General features: G+C 39.7%; 1 protein-coding gene across 4 annotated transcripts in view; it reads left to right on the top strand.

Annotated features, from left to right (window-relative positions):
- exoc6 (exocyst complex component 6) overlaps nt 1-21,081 on the top strand; it is a 116,213-nt gene that overhangs the window by 55,529 nt on the left and 39,603 nt on the right. For 2 of the 4 annotated variants that reach the window (XM_057825480.1, XM_057825482.1), the window contains exons 15-20: nt 3,760-3,865; nt 8,466-8,575; nt 8,690-8,801; nt 10,872-11,006; nt 13,316-13,495; nt 16,287-16,316. In XM_057825480.1, the coding sequence (XP_057681463.1) occupies nt 3,760-3,865; nt 8,466-8,575; nt 8,690-8,801; nt 10,872-11,006; nt 13,316-13,495; nt 16,287-16,316 (673 nt within the window). The remainder of the gene's footprint in view (nt 1-3,759; nt 3,866-8,465; nt 8,576-8,689; nt 8,802-10,871; nt 11,007-13,315; nt 13,496-16,286; nt 16,317-21,081) is intronic. The other 2 variants (XM_057825481.1, XM_057825483.1) reach the window with 1 other exon arrangement.

Below are 21,081 nucleotides of genomic sequence, written 5' to 3'. Positions count from 1 at the left end.
TTCCCAATTTGTTTCTCAATTTTATCCTAAATAATATAAGGAAAAGGCTGGAATATTCCCAGCTGCAATTACAACCTCCCCTTATAATCAATTTGGGCAAAAACCCAGCGAATGCCGTCGAGGACCCCATGTTGCAAATAGGGGCCACCGAAGGGCCGCACTCCTCATGTTGAAAAACGTTCCCTTCTTCCCATTTTGCGCAGTAAACGGTCAGCTATTCACACACGATCCCACGCAAAAAATCATAATCAGTCACGCGACAATAACTACAATTATACACACACAATAAACGTTCAACTATCACACATGAGCCTCGCAAAAAAAAAGAATCATGACGCGACGCAGCCTCACGTTCAGTCACACAATAACAACCATCCCCAATGGCTTATCATACAGGACAGCACAATTTCAAATACAAATCAGAATTACCGTACATTCTACCAGTGGCTCACACCAGACCAAACATAAAAAACATACAATTTGAGGTCAATGACGAACTAACTGTCAACACAGATCCACAGAAATTCCTATTTATCTGACGTCATGTGTAGTACAATCCCCTAACGAATCCACGTATCGGGACGATCATCGCATCCGCGCAAACACGACGCAATTCCATTCCACAGTTCTTTTTCCCAACGAGGAGTTACGATCTTTCCATGCTTCTGCACAAATCCACATCATTTTTCGTACACCCCCTAAAGGCGCTCTTTTTCGGACCACAACCTGAGTCAGTAAATCTTTGACTGACGTCGGGCTGGCCCCTGTTGTCATGTTAACCCACGGACCAGGGCGTCCCCCATTCCGCGTTAACAATTTCCCAATTTCTCTATACTCATGACTGTCCCACCCCGGCACTCCCGAGACGCAGTCAGCAGAATTCCCAATTTCTCTATACTCATGACTGTCCCACCCCGGCATCCCCGAGACGCAGTCAGCAAAACCCCCTTCGGGTTCATCCAAAGTTTTACTTTTACTCAAACAACAAGCCATGTCCAAGTCGCAGTTCTCCGTAAATCCTGTCCACCGTGACGCCAAAATTGTTTTGAAACAATTCTGATACTGCTTATGATCAATCACAGTATCAATGAAAATGAATAGTAGCGAGGCTGATACCCAATCACCAGGCTACTATGGGTTAACTTGTCTGTTATATCCAATCAGACAAGTATTCTTTAAGTAGACACTGCTTATAATCAATTACAGTATCAAATAATACAATAGTCACAACTCATAATCAATTGCTACGACTTATTATTAACTTCAGGATCGCGGATCGTCGGCGACTTACATGGACAGCAAACAATAACACTTCACTGCGTTAAACAAGCGGCACATTTTATTTAACCCACAGTATAAAGTGTACAAGCAAACAAGCAACAAATGTATTTCAGCTCATAGATTACATGCAATAACATAAATCTCATTACCGTGTGCTGGAAGGACGGAGAGCCGGGCGTCCTCGGTAAAGCGAGCAAAGAAACACCAAGGCTGGGCGTCGGCGCGAAGACCCGCAGCTGACTCTAATTGTACTTGTCGCCATCGCTTCTTTATAGCAAGTACCGCGCCTCGTAACTTCCCCTCCCGTTCGAGTTTCACACGGCTTCTGAGAATGTTTGGATCTCCCTTAGACGTTTCGCACGGCCTACGGCCTTCGAGAATCCTTACTCCCTTTTTGATTTTGCGGTCAGGCTGTACCTTGCAGCTTGATAAGGTTGAATAACACATTCCCTTCACACGGTTTGACGAGAAAACATGTTATGTTCACTATTTTGCGGAGTCAGCTTGATAGGTTGAAAGCAACACATTCCAATATTCCCCTTCAGCTCGATAGACTAACTTGTTTAGAAGTCAAGAAGCTAGGTTCATACTACAGGTCTTAATACATGAATGCGATTTTTTTGTGTTTTTCCGACTCGAGTCAGGCATTAACTTCACGGTCTGAACGGGACAAGTCACATAGAAGTGGACCATTTCAAATCCGATCCGAGTCACTTTCGTTTGTGGTTCAAATCCGATCTGGGTCACATTTTTTCAGAACGTGACTGGCGGTCTGAACAGTCAAGACTCCCAAATCGGAATTCATGCAGCAATTATGTCAGCAAAGAGCAAGAGGCACGGAGGACGGCAGCCATGTCGGCATTAGCGCCTAGCTTGAACTCTGCTTTTAAGCACGAAGTGGGCTTGACCACAGTCATAAAAAAATAAAATGAATAAAATAATAAGCTTTACAATTTTCGATTTTCAGTCTGTACGCCGAATGAGCAATATTTTATTATTGCACACATGTCCGAGACGGGGCAAACTGACGCATCCACGTCATTTCACGTTCTATCAGTCCATATAAACTTTGAATAAAAGACTAAACGGGGATTATTAATGTCTGTTATTTGTGTTCTCTTTTTGGAAATCAAAATATGATCACTCTGGAATGACATACAGCTAGAACGTGTAATTTGTTTTGATGCTTTTGCACATGCGGGTGTCTTTGCTGAGAGCGTCTCAGACTGCGAATTAGTGGGCATGCGTGATATTTGAACGGTCTCAATGGACAAAGGCAGTCTGAACTGGCACGCCAAAAACACAGATATGGCAAAAAATCGAATTTGTGCATTAAGACCTGTAGTATGAACCTAGCCGAAGTGACTTAAAAATGCAATTATGACTTTGAATAAAGCACTTAACACAAAAATTTCCATACGCTGAGATGATGTGTCCTGAATTCTGCTTATTATCCTGTTTAAGGCTGATTCTGACATGCGCCTCCAAAAAATTCAGACTACGCGTCATGTCAACGTGCGTGACGTAAACGCCGAAGGACTATGATTGGTCCGCTCAGAACCTTTCTGGTTCAGCAAAACAACACCGCCATTTTCAAACATATGTCTCCTACGCTTCAATATTTATATGAACAACATTTGTTTGTTCGATATTGATTAGCTGCAGCTGGAAATACACACGTTCCATCTTCTTTGACAATGCTGTCAATGACTGGAGGAACACTAAAGGAATTCGCCAAAAGTCCCCCAAATTCGTACAAAGACAAAGTCACAACCCTCTAGTGGCATGGCGTTGAATTACAGAGCGCTTGTTCCCTGGACGCAGAACTGCGAATGCTCAATGACGGCGTAGGGTCTATGCCGCTGCTCCGCCGTGTCGCAGCGGATGCCCGTCTTCAGGGTGTGCGAACGTTAAATTTCAGCTTTTTGCCGCATCCGGTCTGCACGGTCTGCCCCGGACCAGTGCGTAACCTATCAATTGGACTGTCAAATTGATGATACGGGCCGCATATGGCGCACTGACGTTCAGGGGGTGTGATTGCTATGCGTATCTGGAGAGCTGAGGCTGGATCTGACACGGAGTCACATGCTATTGGGGTTATTACATCATATATGAAGCTGTAGTGGTAGGGTAGTTAAGAAATAGGGTAGAATGTGATTGGCCGTTAAGCTATTCATCAAGATAGACTGTGACACTTGTGAGATATTGCTTTAACGAAATAACCCAATCTCTCATCGTGCTGTACAGTGCATTAGAATACTGTCTGACTTTGGACAAAAATACAAGATGGCATTATGATTGCGCATTACAATCAGTAGCTATTATCTTAAGTAGTAGTTGTCTCTGTGCAAATTAGTTAAATGCTCTAGCTCACAACTAAAATGGTGTACTTTAATGAAAATTTAATTGAAAGAATTGAAAAGAGTAAATAGCATGCAGTATAATGTAGAAAGATGATAAATGTTCTATTTTATGCAGGGAGATCTTTGAATCGGACAACTACAGTCCCATACCAGTGGATACGGAGGAGGAGTATAAACTGGTGGTCAGCCGCTTCCCGTTTCACGATGCAGAGATAGAGAAGGTAAACATATAGCAATTGGGTTGACGTACCTGATGAAGTCTTTCAAATCAGTGATTACCAAAAGAAGATCAGTAATGATATCATTTTTTTCTAATAATGACAAAATGCTCTTTCCAACTTCTCCTGCTGATGCAAAAATGACATTTATTGCACTGAACACTCCAAATTTTCTGTCAGCGTGATTGTTCGTGTGTGAAAGGTTGTTTGTCTATACCAAAAAAATGAAGCGATGTGCCTATGGCATATGTAAATCGGACACGAGGTACCCAAGTTAGAGTTTATCTAGGGGTGTGCGGTTGTTTCCTTTCTCAATGCCAAAAACACAACTGGGCCGGTGCCTTCAATGGATAAGCCGGTGTGTGTGGCCTCACTCCCAGCTAAATGTCACAAAAATAAACAGGCGCACTAAGGTAACACTAAGCTAACACCAGACGCTAACTAGCTAGCCTGCTAGCTTGAGCAGAGGAAAGAACATTAAAAAAACTGGATATCTAAGTTGTAGTTAGTTACTGAATATCATATCTTACTTGGATGCAGAGGTTGCGCTAGACTTTTTCGTTGTCTGTCATTTTGACTGACAGGGTCATAAAAATCCGGTCATAATCTATTTTTACCCGTCACTTAAATTTTTAAAATGATAATAATGACATTGTGGTGACCCTTTGTTTAGCATAATTCACTTTCTGTACTTGTGTGTCCATTTGGCCGAGCACGTTACCGGCTACGACACAGTCACGTGACAGAGACACTTAAGAGCCGCGCTCGTTCAGGTGTTGTGCCGAAAAATAGCCGCCCCACGTGAAATGTCCCCCCTGAACGGGAACGCTCATTTATAACGCTTTATTGAGGTGAAAACATCAAATGTTTTCATGGACGCATTACAGCAATGGATTTAGGATCAGTGTTAAATAAATAAATTCGACAAAATACTAGTACTTTATTTTAGTAACAAATCGTCGACTGGGCCACATAACCCATCTTTGAACAGAAATGTATTAGTCTACAGGTTTTCACGACCATATCTCAATGACAGTCACACAGGTATGACATTTATTAGTTCAAGCAGAGTAAAATAATACATATATTCACGGTACAAGAAAATCGTTTCCATGTCCGTTGATTGGTAAGAAAAAGCTGTACGAGTGACGTGTGGGCGCTCAATAATAAAATAAACAAACAAATAAATCAAATAAACGCTCAATGAAGCGTTATAAATAAGAGTTCCCGTCAGGGGGGACATTTCACGCGGGGCGGCTATTTTTCGGCACAACACCGGCTTGAATAGAGAGTTCACAGTGAGCAGCAGAGCTATAGCGGCTGGACACAGCATTTCGAGCTAACAAGACTCTTAACATTGCATACCGCTTCAACATATTCAATAGTATTTAGTTTTCATACATTTTAAATTATTATTACCGAACAAGCTTAACAGAGAATCCACACCGTGCCATCACACATCAAGCAAATGAATATGTAACTTTTTCTCCGCAGTGACAAAAACAGTTCACAGTTCACCTGCTGTGGCCTGAACGGAGTCTTCTTCCTCCTGGTGCGCATGGACTTGAATTGCGTGCCCGCTTGTGCGGTCCCTGTTTTTTCACCTCTTTTATCAACACCATCGTCGTTTTGGGGCTTTTTGAAGAAACTTCGGACACTTAGTTGCCTTGACATTTTTCCGAGTAAGGCCAACGACGTCATGCATCAAGAGAGACAATAGCTAATTAATATGGTCACTCGCCACCCTGTGGTCAGGGGTGTGAATTGCAACCTGTCAAAATGACAGATGGACTTCAGTTTTTTCCGTCACTGTTTTAAAAAATCGGTCAACGACGGAAAATATTCGGTTAACGCGACCCCTATTTGGATGTCATCGCTATAATGTCTAAGTAAAGCTGTTTCAGTCGCTAAAGTTAGTTAATTTCATGTCTTTGTTCACAGTCCTTTCTATTTAGGGCTGCAACTAACTTTGTGCTTTTTGAAGCTTTTTACTTCCTCCACTTTTGACAATTTGTAAGGCTGTAACACACAGATGTACACTTATGCTCAAAACGACACACATTTGTAATTGACGTGATATTTCAGGTGACTTATAGCAAATAGTGCGTAAATAATGAGCTATATTTATTAATTTAGACGTCTTGTTAAATTATCCACATTATGAATTAGAATGTATGTTTAAAAAAAATAATCTCATTTGCAAGGCGTAGCGTCTTTTATTTTGGTGTGTCGGTGCACCACAATCCTGTATATGTTGGGGAAACACTGTAATATTTAAATTTAGTAGATTAAATCTGCCTAATTTGCCTCACAAAAGTCCGCTAGCTTAAATGCTACGAATGCTCACGTATTTGCAATTCTCATGGCAAATTGCTCACACGTAACTCCACAAACTGTAGCTGTAAACTTAATTACAAATGCATACAAAAACATATTAGTTGAGACAATTTACAGCCTTATGTGGGCCAAACCAGAGCGCAGCTGTCCTTTATCCATGTCAGACGCAAGTCCTCCTCAGTCATAAGGCGATAGTCCGGCCAGACCCAACGCTGCCACCACAGGGCAGTGTATCCTCCATCATTAAACAAAATACAATACTTTTGGACTTTTGGATAGTTATTTTGAGGTACTTTAAGTGTCAATTCCGATTTACACGGAAATTCGGTTCATGTGGCCAGTTTAGGAACGGTACTAGTTCGTAACCCGGCGTCTACCTCAGGGTTTCCCCTAGGATTTTTTGAAGCTGCGGTGGTGTGCTGCATTACAAAACATTATTTGAAATCATTTTTCCCCTTGATTTTGGTGAAAAATGACCAACCTTTAGATGTATGGGCTTAATAAGAACAAATGGTAATATTTACCAAAAGTAAATTGAATAATCTGACCCATTAATCTGTTAACTAGTCTTTAACACTCAAAACAAGATGGAAAAAAATATTCAAATAGATTTAAGAAAAATCTTCAGATTGAAACGTTATAAATTTGCAGTGTGAAAGTTAGTACAAGTCAATCCAGATTTATTTTTGCATTGATCATTTAGCCTATCAATTAATTAGGTTCATATTGGTGAGAAATTAAGCCCTGATCCCCGTTCACCTAATCAGTTTGGTTTTATTAATGTTCTGTTCCCAGCAAAAAGTGTACATGCAGGTTATGCTGTTATAGCGTCCCACCAATATTGAGACCAAACCTACGTCCTTGTAATGGAGCCATTTCAAGGTGTAGGGGGAAATTCTAATTGCCGTGCAAAGAGTTTTACTAGTTTTGGTGAGAAGGTGCATAGTTTTTTGTTGTTGTTGTTGTTCGTGAACTACTTTTCCACACAAACGCACATCGAGGTACCATTTAGCTTAGCAAGTAGAGGTATGAGAGACATTTTTTGAGTGTCCCAGAACTCGTGAAACTTGGGGGAAAAAAGCACATTCATCAAGGTTTCGTCAGCCGTGATTGCATATATCCGTCCGCTGTAACAGCCCTGCATTTTCTGCTATTGAATGCATTGTTGACACATTAGCGCGGCGGCACTCTGACCCGCCGCTCGGCGCAAATTCATTCAAACTTGCCTCTTCGTCTGAGACGGCCGTCCACCACTCACTTTCGCCGAAAAGTCCGACCCAAAATACATTAATGAGGGGAAGAAGGACAGGAGTCTGTATTGGCTTAGCCACTTTATTGTGACTACAATAATAAAGAAAAGGAATAACAAAATAACGGCGGGCTTCCGTGACATGAGACCGCTATCTCCTTCTCGCTTCCCTCTACGTCACAGGTCCCTGGCCGATTGTCACTTTTTAAGGTGGCCCCGTATAGTTACGGACAATACAATACACATTGAATAGGTTGCCGCTGAACCCTTCACATTAGGCTGCCATTAGTTTGAAACGGCCTTAAAAAAAAATAAATCATCTCTTTTGCACGGCGTGGCAGCTTTTATTTTGTTGTGGCGGTGCGCCACAATATTTAATATGTAGGGGAAACACTGTACCTGTAAGAAAAACAAGTGCTGCTGATTGACATTTTTTTTCTTGTGGGCGAAGCACTGCTATAAATTGTGTCAATGACTCATTTGTTTTCTTTCAACAAATTAAACAACAAAATCGATAAGGAGGAGGCAGACTCTAAGAAATCAATTTTCTTTCTCAAAGGGTTTTTCATAAATACAATCCAAAAATCCAATTTCAAAGCACACTCTCTTGCATAACAACTTACAGTTTGAATGTGAATGAGTTTCTGTTGAAAGGAGTCTAAGCTGTTATATAAATGGGTTCATGTGTGTGGTTTCTTTATATTAAAAAAAAAAAAAAAAAAAAATGAATGAGACACCCTAAAAGTCATTAGTGGATAACTCAGAATTTGTCTGTGTGAATCTGCAGTGGGCCATTAAATTAGTTTAAAGTGGAATTAAAAAAAGCTTTAAATGAGATTTGCTGACACCTGTAGAAATCCATGTAGAAGTTAGTATAGAGACTCTGGATGATTGAAAACATGGTAATCCCTGAAAGATTTGAAGGGAATATGTAACGGATTATAGAAGTGCACAAAACAGATACATCTTTGTTTTGTCTTGTTAATGAATTGTTGTTGTATTTCTGTGTTTGAGTAGCAGGATTTCCCCAAGAAGCTGCCAATGTCCCAGTCTGTACCACAGATATATATGCAAGTAAAAGAGTTCATTTATGCCAGCCTCAAGTTCTCTGAATCCCTTCACCGAAGGTGTGTCTCGATTGATTTTATTGAATAACTTTTCAACAGTTCCAAAGTTGACAGTTTACTTTTGATTAGCCGTCTATTATTTTCACAAGAAGCATTTTCACTTTTTTTATCCAGCTCAACAGAGATTGATGATATGTTGCGGAAATCAACTAACCTGCTGCTGACAAGAACACTCAGCAGTTGTCTGCAAAACCTCATCAAGAAGCCATACATCGGGTTGACTGAGGTACAAACAAAATTGCCAATGACTCTTATTACTCCCTTCATATTGACTAGGGGTGGGAACCTCGAGGGTAGCTCGCGATAAGATACGATTTGATGAGTGAAAAGATATCGCGATAGAATAATGATCAATATGGCAAATAAACTAATGTTCTTTCACTGCCATCCCTCCCAACCCAAACGGATTGGACATCCATGGTCGTCAATGGCAGCCAAGGAGTTAATTTTGGGGCATTTCAGGCAATTTATCGTTGATTTTCAGTCACTTCCTGTTGATTTGGGGGGCCTTACGGGTCACTTCCTGTTGCTTTCACGTTACTAAATAGGAAGTGACGCGTAAGTGCCCTAAAATCAACAGGAAGTGACCTGTAAATGCCCCCAAAATCGCCATTTAGTGCTGCAACAATAAATCTCGATTAGTTTATTTTTCATTTAGTTTTATTTGTTTGGGAAGATACACAGCTATAGACTTCATAATGATATTGACGGGTCATATCCAACCTTCACTGCGCCACACCTTCAAGTAGGGGGCCATCCCAATATCCGCTTCAGTTATTCGCAGTCGGTCGCAGCGACACATGCAGCGATCCAACGCCAGATTTAGGTTGAAAAAGTACGAAAGCTGTACCGCATACAAACAGGAATGATTGTCTCAGGAAGTGATTTGTTCGAGGATTCAAGGTAATTATTATATTTTTCATTTTTTCGCAAGAATATTCAACGTAAAAATCTCTTTATTGTAAGGCTGCCGCCACATAGTCTAACAGACTAGCATCATTAATCAACATATTTACGTAAAATAAATGCTAACTGAACATTTACTTCTTTTAACCAAGAATCGAGTCTGTTTTACGTCCATATCTATAAAGAATTCAGGGATTTAAGCACTTATTCACAAGAATTTTCATCAGAAAACCTGTTCAGTTCACCTAAGACGGACGGCCGCCACATTGACTGACTGACTAGCATTGTACTTCGACATATTTACGTAAAATAAATGCTAACTGCACGTTTTTTTTGTTTTTTGCTTTTAACCAAGAATCGAGACTGTTTTACATCCATATCTATGAAAAATTCAGGGATTTAAACATTTATTCACAAGAATTTCAACGAAAAAAGCTCTTTGTCCGTGATTCCACTCGGTCAGCTCTGACGGCCACGCCAACAATGCAGGCCCCGTATTAATCGGCCCCACACCCGTGTCCCGTCAATATCATTATGAAGTCTATGAGACAGTCCTTTGGTGGCAGCAGTGAGTATGACACAACTCGTCTAAGCTGAATCAAGCTGCTCCCTGTTCAGGCCAACACAAGGCTTTAAGTTTCTGTGTGAGCTGATATAATATGTTTATACACTTGTAATTTAGTTAGGAATCATAGTAAGACTTTGTTGTGGGAATATGTGTCTGTGAAAAAAGTTAGCATGGTATAGCTTTTAAAATAGCAGAATTTCGCTATGCAAATTTATTACGATCTACTAAAATTACATATCAATTTGACTAATTAGACATTTAAACCCCAATTTTTTTGTTCTTTTGTTTTACTTATATATTCATTTTTTGCATAACATTTGATGCTAAGCTCATGTATTTTCGTTTAATTTTTAAATTTTATTTATTTTTTTAATTTTTATTTTGTATTCACATTTAATGCTGTTTTGAAAGTGCAATCTTGTCGCCAATGGATGTTTAGGTCAACATAAATGTTTTAGCAAGCATACACACTTTTCTTTTTTTTCTTGAATCTCCTTAAATTATTCTGCATTAAATGATTGTCATCCAATTACTCGATTAATCGAACTAATTCATCCATAGATTAATCGATTACTTAAATAATCGATAGCAGCAGTCCTAGTGCCATAGATGGTGCTAGACGTCTAATAAGCTAACATTCTAGTGAAAGATTTTGGTAGCAACCTGTTGGGTTCTGTTTTTTCTTTTGAGCAGTGACACCTTTTTAATAAGGAGTATATCGATAACCCTTCTGGGGTACAAAGCATCGCAAAATATCACCGTTTTGATATGTTGTCGTACCTCTAATGTTGACTGAATGTTGATTTTGTTTTCTTTCTAAAGTTGGTGCAGATTATCATCAACACCACCCACTTAGAGCAGGGCTGCAGGTACCTTGAGGAATTTATCACAAATATCACCAACGTGTCTCCTGAAACGGTGCACACAACAAGACTCTACGGCTTGTCCACTTTTAAGGTAAGGCGTGGTCGGAATTTTCATTTCTAGATTGTAGAACTGTTATTTATAGGAATATTTTAATACAACCCAAATTCCAATGAAGTTGGAACACTGTTAAACATAAATAAACTAGAATACAGAGAGTCTTCGAGTTACGGACCTGTTCTGTTCCTCAGCTGGCGACAATGGACACCCTCATATTTTTGAAGTTGTACATCAAACAAGAGTGGGAAAGAATTCCACCTACATAGCTTCAACAATTAGTATTCTCACTTCCTAAACGTTTATTTATTGTTGTTTTAAGAAAAGGTGATGCAATACTGTGGTGAATATAACACTGTCCCAGCTCTTTTGAGTATAGGCTTAACTATCCAAGGTCGGTGAACGCGCCGCCGTGTCCTTTGCGCACGCCCTCTTACAAGCCTTGTAATGTGGTAGTGGTGGCACTTGAACTATTGTTGGATCGTAAAGTTGTGTCATTTCTTTTTAGAAAGAAAACACACACATAAACCGATTGATATAGCAACTTCGACTCCCCTTGTGTTGAGAGAAGGAAGAGCTCGCGTTCTAGCGACCACCATTGGATGTAGTGCATGTCTGCGTGAGCAACTTGGAGACTTTATTTGGAGATGATCTGTAAATTGAAATTTACTTCATTTCAACATCTTGATGAAGAGGATGACTCAAATGTGTTGGAGAGTGATAACGTTTATGTAAATATGTGTGTGTTTGAGAAGCTTGATTGTATGTACAGTGGTACCTTCTACATATGAATTTAATTTGTTTCAGGACCTGTTTTGCGTGGGAAAACAATAAAATTGCGACGCTGTCGTAAATCGGCGTATTTCGAGCATGTCGTCATTTGAAAGGCTGGTATGTTTATGCGATCGTATGTCGAGGTACCATTGTATATAATTTTTGAGGCCCAGATTAGAAAAGATCTGATGATGGGTGCCAAAACTAACCCCACCAGAAGACGTCACTTTTTGTATATATTTTATTTTATTATATATATATTATATATATATATATATATATATATATATATATATATATATATTTATTATATTTTTGTAATGTATTTTCATTGTTTTGCACTGTTTTGCATAGTTGTTCTGTGTTTTGACAATAGTATGTACAATGTCGAAAAAGGCTTAAGACCATACCTGTTGTATCTCTTGATTATCAAAATATAAAACTATTCTCATTCTCATCATAGTTTCATTTTTTTCTGTTGAATGTTCATCCTAACAAGTTGAATAAATATGATCATGCTTCAAAAGAGATAGTTGAGCATGTTTGGTTGTCAATAGGACATCTGTATTTCAAATTTTGACAAAATAGCTGAGAAACCCAACGCTATTTTTGTTCTCTACCCATTAGGGCCCATTAAAAGTGTATATTTATTTCAAAATGACTGTCATCTTGTCCTACAAAGTGCGCATGTCAGCATTTTGAAGCCAAATTATTCATTGCCAATCAGATTTTTCAAAGTGTGTTTCATTTTCAAGCTATTCTTAGTAATTAGTTGTAGTTAATAGTAGTAATAGTAGTAGTTAAGTAGTGAAAAGTAATTAAAGTTAGTAGGTAATGTAGTTAATCTGAAGTATGTGAGAACTCCAGAAATCTTTATTTACATGTTGAACATGACAGGCTTTTATTTTGAAATGTTCAACGGAAGTATGTTCGCTAAGCCACTAACTGCAATTCTTTCTTTTTCGCATCATTTGCAAATGCTGTAAGCCAGCTAGTTTTCATGTTTGAAGTCTCACCTTATAACTGCAAGTTCGCGTTTTGGAGAAGACTGCCATTGTTTTGTTGCAGCCTAAAGTGGTTAGTACATTGTCTTTTTTTTCATTAGCCTCAATGTAGCAATGCTAACATTTTACAATCTAAAAGTTTCCTTGTTTTGTACGTCTGAACTTTAATTTTACATTGTGTTGATGACCAATTAACATCTTTGAAAGGAAATGGAGTCTCATATGCAATCAACAAGCACATGTGACGAGTGCACGCAGCACAGGCAAACGCACGCACACACGTGGCGATAAACCAATGCCAGAAAAATTACCACCCTCATTTTTAATTACCGTGCGATTAATTGACTTATTGCATATCGCGATAGGCTTAGGGTTAACATGATTTTTAATTTAACACAATACATTCTTACTTCATTGGAATTGGAGTTGTACGTCTGCACATTTTTGGTTAAAATTTGTCTTTGCTTGCGCTTGCATCCCTTCCTGCTGTTGTACTTTAACGTTTGTGTGCTTCTTAACACAATTCAACATTTTCCTATGTGGACTAATCAGAAAAATGTTTGCTAGGATGCCCGTCATGCTGCAGAAGGTGAAATCTATACCAAACTAAACCAGAAAATTGATGAGTTTATCCAGCTGGCAGATTATGAATGGAGCATGGCTGAGTCTGACGGTCGAGCCTCAGGTTACCTCATGGACCTGATAAATTTCCTCCGATCCACATTTCAAGTCTTCACACACCTCCCGGTGAGTTATTCTTTTACCTTAACGTATTTATTATGACTGCACAGCTTTTATATTTACAAATTTTAATGAACCCATTTGAAATTCGTTGCAAAGGCTTTGTGCTCACAACAGGTTTTTGTTTTGCTGTTAAATTTTTTTACATTTGGCTTAATCTTCGAGTTTGCGGGGGTTTTGATTACTCAATGGAGCTAATTTCAACAAATTCAATGCAGTTTGTTAGTTATTTAATATTTTCAGGGCTCCTGAGTGGCTAAGCTAGCAAGAGTCCATGGTCCCGTCTTAGCATGTCAATCAAACGATATTAACAGATCAAACATTGTCAAATAAATTCAAAATGCAGATCATTGTTCTAAATATCCATGCGGCCAAGACAAACTGCCGTAATTTATTTTATTCTGCAGGACTGTTTTTTTATATGCGTAATGCGACTACAAAAGAGAGTAGTGCTTCGGTACTCGTGCTCATGCTGCATTCGAGAAAGGTGGGAAGTCGGATTATCCTATTCGTATGGTACCAGTTGCGAACTGTAAGCATTCCGAGCAAATGTAAACAGCAAGATGGCTGATCGTGACAAGTTGTTTTTTATTTTAGCCATCAAAAGACATTTTGACCTCCAGAAAACCTGCCTTCTTGAAAGCGATCAAATAGTGGAGGAAAAACAACGGCTAAGGTAAATAGTACCCTCTGTAAATTGTCTTCTTTTGATTTACTCTTGATGGTCTGCTCTTCGACGGTCTGCGCCATTTTGTCGAGTGGCGTCAGTTTGAAGCGACTCATAAAGTCGGGCTACTTTATTTTTCTTCGCGACTAGGGCGTCCCAGTGCGAGTGGCGTTCTATGATATTTTTCCTGCTTAGAGGTTGGAAAACTTCCCACCTTTCTCAGTCTACTGAGACTTGACTGAAGAACGGCAATATGGTGAAATGTGCATTAAGACGTTGTGGAAACAGACAGAAGAAATGGGCAAATCAGAGTTTCCACAAATTCCCAAGGAAGAACGAGGAACAGTATAAACTGGTTACTTGCTGCTGGCTACAACATAAACAAACAGGTGGAAAAATATCACTCCGTTCTGCAGCATGTTTCCTGCAGAGCTGCTGGATTACAAATGTTGATGTGCATACTACAGTTATTGACATGCAATGGTACGTTTTGATAACTTTGCATTGAAAACATAGCCAAGATTATTTATTGCATGGGTCATCTGGGATTCTCATTGAAGGATTTTGACTTTTTAGCCAGATTGCTGGAAGTGCTGGACCCGTGCTAGCGCAGCTCCAACGACCCGGGGTGGTGAAAATCCGATAACCCGGCTAAAAGGCCAAACTCCATGCATTCGCCTTGGTCTTAACCCCTTGTACTGACTCCATTTTGAAAGCTAGAAAAAGGCTTCGAAACGCAAGTTGACAATTTATTCAGGTCGACAACGATCAAACGGCAGGGCAAAACAGCAACAGACCCGGGGGGGAGGTCACCATATCACAAGTCAACAAAAGGTTCCTGAGAAAAATGGCGACGATTAGTTAAACATTCAGTGTTTTTGAAGGCTCTCGCAGGGCGGGCTGTGGGCAGGAAGAGGGGTGTGTTTGGGTCTTCTTCTGTTGCAAATTTGGGCAGTGAAGTTTGTGTGTCACAGTTGCTGGGTCATGGTTGATGAGGCAATTGAGGTGGGAGGTTTGGCGTGCCTCACCGTCTGAGAGGCGCCGTGTTATCAAACTTAGAGTTGTTTTTGTTATCGCGTGTTGTGGTAGTACAGGACGTCCCTCTATTTGTTCTGGATTGTCCCGAAGAGCTGATTGCGGAATTTGGTGTTGCATATGTGGGCTTGTAGATGTCTTGCCTATCACCTGGTAGTCAGCGTCAATCTTGCTCAGTCAGCTGCATCACGCGCGCGTTGGGCTTCTGTGGTCAGAAGGCGTCATGTATCTCTTATTCCCTATGTCAAATATATTCTGCTTGTTTTCCTTAAACTATGATATACGAGAAAAAATGCTATTCCCTGATTGATTACATTAAGTGTGTTAGAGTAATACAAACAGTCGAATGGTAAATACGAGAAAAGATACTATTCCCTTCATTATGCATGCATATGTTGATTTTTATTGACATGCTTAGACAGGACCAGTGACTCGCGTTAGCTTAGCCACGCCAGATTCCTGAAACTAACCAATGACTGAAAAACTGCATAGAATTTGTAGAAAACAACTCCACCAACCCCTAACTCGAAGATTAAGCCTAATATAAAAAATTCTGAACTTCCACTTTAAGGCCTCTGTTTTCAGTTTTATATAAAACATGTTCTTTACATAGCTATTTTCAAGTTTTTTTTCTTGTGATAAACAATATGAATTCCTGGAAGGAGTGTACTAGTATGTTAATTTGTCTACATGCATGGTAAAACTTCCTTACTTTACACTCTTGCATGTCATCTGTAACTAACTGCCCATTTTATGTTATCTTTGCAGCTATTTATTGGTTGATAGATGTTATGCTTTGGGAATTGCATCCTTTGTTTTTCCCTTTTCTCCTAAAACATCCAATTTTCTGCCTTATCCAATCTTATTGATTTATTCTCTTACAATACCTACTCCTACTGTAGATACTTTGACTATCACTATCTATGACGTGTTCCTGTTTTTTTCCTTAAAATTTGGATTGTGTTAGTCACGAAATATTGCGCTATTTGAAATTTTCCTCCTCCTGTCCATTTATTCTTGCCACATTTCTTTTCCTGTCCTTTCCCTTTCCCCCTCCGCCCCTCGTCCATTTTGGGTTGGTTTGGGGCTGCTCAGAATAACAACAATGACCATGCATCGATGTCGGTGAGTATTGCTACCTGGCTGTTGCGCTGTACTACAGATACAGTCAACTTTATTGTCATCAAACGTTTACAAGTTCATGTGTTTGGTATTCAACCAGAAGTGCATTACATTTTAAATAAATTACACACTATAAATTTTAAAATTTACAGTTACGAACGGACTGTAAGATACAATAGTATGAACAGACTATACTGTATGATAAAGCACCATTAATATGTACGGAAGAGAAGGAAGGGAAGCATATTGAATGCTTATAAGATGTGTGGATGGGGGAGTGTGGACTGTGATGCTGAATGTGGAGGGTATAGGTGGTAGGGTGATTCGCAGAAGGTGGACCTCAGTCGGAAAACGTCTCAGGAGAAAAAGCTCTTCTTCAGCCTGGTCCGAGTCAGTAGGATCCTATAGCGCTTTACCAGATGGCAAAAGTGCAAACAATTTGTGAAAAGGACGGGGGCTTCGTGCTTGGTATGGACAGCGTTACTACTGAATGTTCTCAATATTTGGGAGAACCACTGTTGTTTTTGGCAGCCTATTTAATTTTCGTTGTAGTCTTTCGGACGAAAATAGTTTAGCATTAGTCATATTTTAGTCATTTCAAAATGTGTTCGTCTTCGTCTTGTTTTAGTCAACGAAAACGCAGACAAATTTTGTCTAGTTTTAGTCGATAATCAAAAATGTTTTCGTCTATAAATTTCAAAACTTAAGTCCATAAATAAAAAGTTTCCAACAATTTAGAATGAACACTGACAGACAAGCACATAATTGTAGTCTAGAAGGACATCGTCATCTTGAAAACAGTACCGTATTTTTCGGACTATAACTTTGTTTGGCTGGGGGTGCGATTTATACTTAGGAGCGACTTATGTGTGAAATTATTAACACATTATGATATAATTTTACATGTTGTTATGATGTTTTGGAGTGACACTGAAGGTTTGGTAAACTTGTTAGCATGTTCTTTATGCTATAGTTATCTGAATAACTCTTAATAGCTATGGCCACGTTCGCGTTCTGCCTTTGGCAATGTGTGTTCAATTGTATTATTAACTTTTTTATATTAAAATGCATGCTTTTAGTTTGTGGCGCTTACACACCCACATGAGGGTGCATTTGCACTTGTTTACGTGAAGAAGACCGCCCACACGCCAGAAGACGGACAGCTACGCAGCTTGAGTTAGTGGGCGAGTTAGCAAGAGAGAAACACGGCTGCGAACCTACGTTCATTGTTTATGCTTGTAAAATATCTTTACAAAGGCAACGCCTGTGTGTATCATCTTTTCTGTTGTTGTTGTGTGTTTTCCACCTGCGATCGGACACTTAAACCCAGTTGTGTGGTTGTTTGAACGATGTCCTGATGCTAGCGAACGCATGCTAACCGTTTGTGTCATTGCTGTAACAGCACCTAATTATCATTTATTTACGTTGATGCAAACCTGTTTGGAATCGAGGACGAAATTGATTCCGCAAATTATACGGACGTCAAGCGAGTTTAGCTCGCTATATAGCCAGGACCGAGCCGTAGCGTCCTGGTGAGGACAGTTTATTCGCATTTCACTGTTCATGCACTGTACACTTATTCAGTATGTTGTTCTCTATTGTATTTTTATATTAAATTGCCTTTCAAGATGACAGATCTGTTCTATGTGTTGGATTTTATCAAGTAAATGTCCCCCAAAATGCGACTTATACTCCGGTGCGACTTATATATGTTTTTTTTTCCTCTTCGTTGGGGATTTTATGGCTGGGTGGCTGGTGCGACTTAAACTCCGGTGCGACTTGTAGTCCGAAAAATATGGTACATTACATTTTTCAATTAATTGAACTCACCTCGACGCCACGAACTGTTTTCCAGGACTTTAAGACGACACTCACTACACTAAAAGCCAATTCTAATGTGAACGCTATGCTAACGCTATAAGTTACATTTAGTGTATGATGATCACTCAGCGCAGACCTTTAAAGGCTAAAGCAACATGGCTTATCTTGCCAAGATAAGAAAACAAAACTTGCCAAGCAGCAAAAAGGCAACTCTGGAGCCTGGAGAGTTACTCGAAACAGAGGCGGGGATGGGGCTGGGCCCAGCACGAGTGACACCACCAAACACTGCTACGATGCATACTAACTACACATATAATTAGAAACTGTCACACATTGTGAACTTATGACAGAAACTATGGCAATTTTTTGTCTCATTCGGGTCTCGTATGACGAAAACTGGCATCGGTCTCCTTATGTTTTAGTCTGCTAAAACACTTTTTTTTAGCTCGTCATTGTCATGAAAAAATTGTTCGTTGATGAAATATTTTCGTTATCGTCATCACTGATGAAAACAACATTGAGGAGAACCATCCCTGCAGTCTTTTGCAATCTGTGACAATACAGTTTCTATACCACACTGCTGGTTAGGATACTATCTAACGCACACAGTTTACCAGAATGGCTGGAAGGAGGCATTGTTGAATCGTTTTGATCAACCTAAATGTGTGGCTGGAACTGGAGAGGTAATTAAAAAAAAAAAAACAATGCAATGGATTTATATAGCGGTTTTGCAGGACACTTAAAGACGTAAAGCGTCTTTACATTAACATTTATTCACTGCATACTAGGTGGTGATAAGCTAATACTGTAACTGTAAACTGACCAAAGAAATACAGCCAGTTTGCACTACTGGCCCTCTCAATCTCGAGCTACTTTCACAGGGACAAGTTGTGTGGAATGGACACAACATCAATATGCACAAGCAGGAGTCGAATTTGACCACCGAATCAAATGATGGGCTTAACCACCTGCGCCATCGTTGCCCCATTAGAGATCCTCAGAGATGCGGAGACTCAGGAGCTTGTAGTTAGAGACGTGTTTCACAGCCATCCTGTTGATACGGATAATGTTGTGCGTGTCTATTCTCCCCATGACCTTTGTCTTGGTGCTGTGAAAAAAAATAATTATTCGGCACAGGGAACAGCCAGATCCTGTACCTCCTTCATGTAGGACTGTGCAAATAGTATCAGTGTAAATAGTATCATTTATCTATAAAATGTATTATGATAAGTACATTTCTGCATATTGTTGTATCCTTTTTTATAGTAAAGAAAAATATATAAATCAACTTACAATAGAGTATAACTTAATATTGACTTCCATTGATTGTTTGTAACAGAAAATACTTAAAGCTGTAGTGTGAACTAATTTCTTCACATGCCAAATAGGGTCACAAGTAAAGTAATTAAACATTGTCCACCAAATAAAGCATGAAAAAATAATTTATATGTTGTATATTTGACAAAATAATCGCGTTTCCGAAGTTCGAGCCTGAAAGGGGACGAACCCAGAAGTGATACGTCACACCGGGAACAGCGTTGGCAGCTCCATACATACGGCCGCCAAACAAAGCCCTTCAAACAATGATTCAAACAGCGATATAAGCGATAGACCGAGCGCAAGGGAGGAGATCCAAGTTTTTGAAGAGTTGGAGGAAGAAGAGGAGCTTGGAATTTTATGTTGGATCTAACATGTATTAGCCAGACGCTAATCAGAATGCAAACAATGAACCTAGACTACCTGACATGGAATGGATACAAGACCCATCGAGATTACAACATTGGTAAGATATAGGCTGTTATTATTTTTATGATTTGAAGATGCAGCCATTTGCACATAATGTTATGTTTTTGTCTATCTGATGATATTGTTAAAAAAAATAATAATCAGACTTTATGTTCATTTTGGCAGATCCGGCAGCTCTCGTGCATATAAAATGATAATATAAAAACGTTGGGGGGAAAGAAGGAGATGAGTCTTCGATGGCTTTCTCCACTTTATTGTGGCAACAATAAGAAAACAAAATAATAGCGGACTGCCGCCACATTCGACCGCAAAGTTTTGCTTCTCGCCGATCTCCTCCTCGCCTCCCACTCCAGCGTCTCTTAAACGGATTGTGCATGTCTTGTTATGAGCTTTTTGTTTACAAATGTATCAAACACATGACGTGCTGACAACCTTGTCTCTTTATTAACACATGGAGCAGTTCTTATGGAAAAGTTAGAACACAGCTCGGCACAGCTCTCGGCAGGAATTGGCGTCTAATGGCGTGAGGAAATGTAGTTTTTTCACACAAGCGAACAGATTACAAAGCACCACTTCAGTGTTGTCCCGAGACTACATTTCCCATGATTCACTGCGACCTGCGCGCTCGCTGATTCGCTACGAGATGGACTCAATGGCTACGCTAAACCAACACGCTATTTTTCAGCTGTCACCTGTCAGCGGCTCTCATAAAACACAAACTAGAAGCCTATCATGCGATCACCGTGAACGCTGAACCGTCCATAAGCAATGCAATGCTTGAAGCATGAAGGTGGAAATACATAATACAAATACAAATAAATGTGCACAAACTAACCAGCGGTGTGTGTCTCTTACAGCAACGTGACCGTGAATTACCGCGACGCCGACCCGTTTATATGCACATCCACACCCGTTTCCCGATTGACAGTGGATTAACCCTTTCGGACATGATCGTAAATGACGTACAATTTAAACACGCTTAACCTAGCGAACGCAACAACAACTATGATCGGGGATTTCCACGAGTTAACTTTCGGCTAATGTCGCTAGCTTATACTGTTCAATTCCACAACAGTAGGCAGCTATGCTTTGACAAAGTCATCAGTCATCTATCCAAAAATCAGATTTACTTTTTGGCAAATCCTTGATCATAAGCAGACCGGTTAAGGAAGCAGGCATCTTCGAAGTGTTTGCAGCAGAG

The sequence above is a fragment of the Corythoichthys intestinalis genome, chromosome 21 (assembly GCF_030265065.1).
Source record: "Corythoichthys intestinalis isolate RoL2023-P3 chromosome 21, ASM3026506v1, whole genome shotgun sequence".
Classification (NCBI taxonomy): domain Eukaryota; kingdom Metazoa; phylum Chordata; class Actinopteri; order Syngnathiformes; family Syngnathidae; genus Corythoichthys; species Corythoichthys intestinalis.
This window is presented reverse-complemented; position numbering and strand designations above follow the sequence as displayed.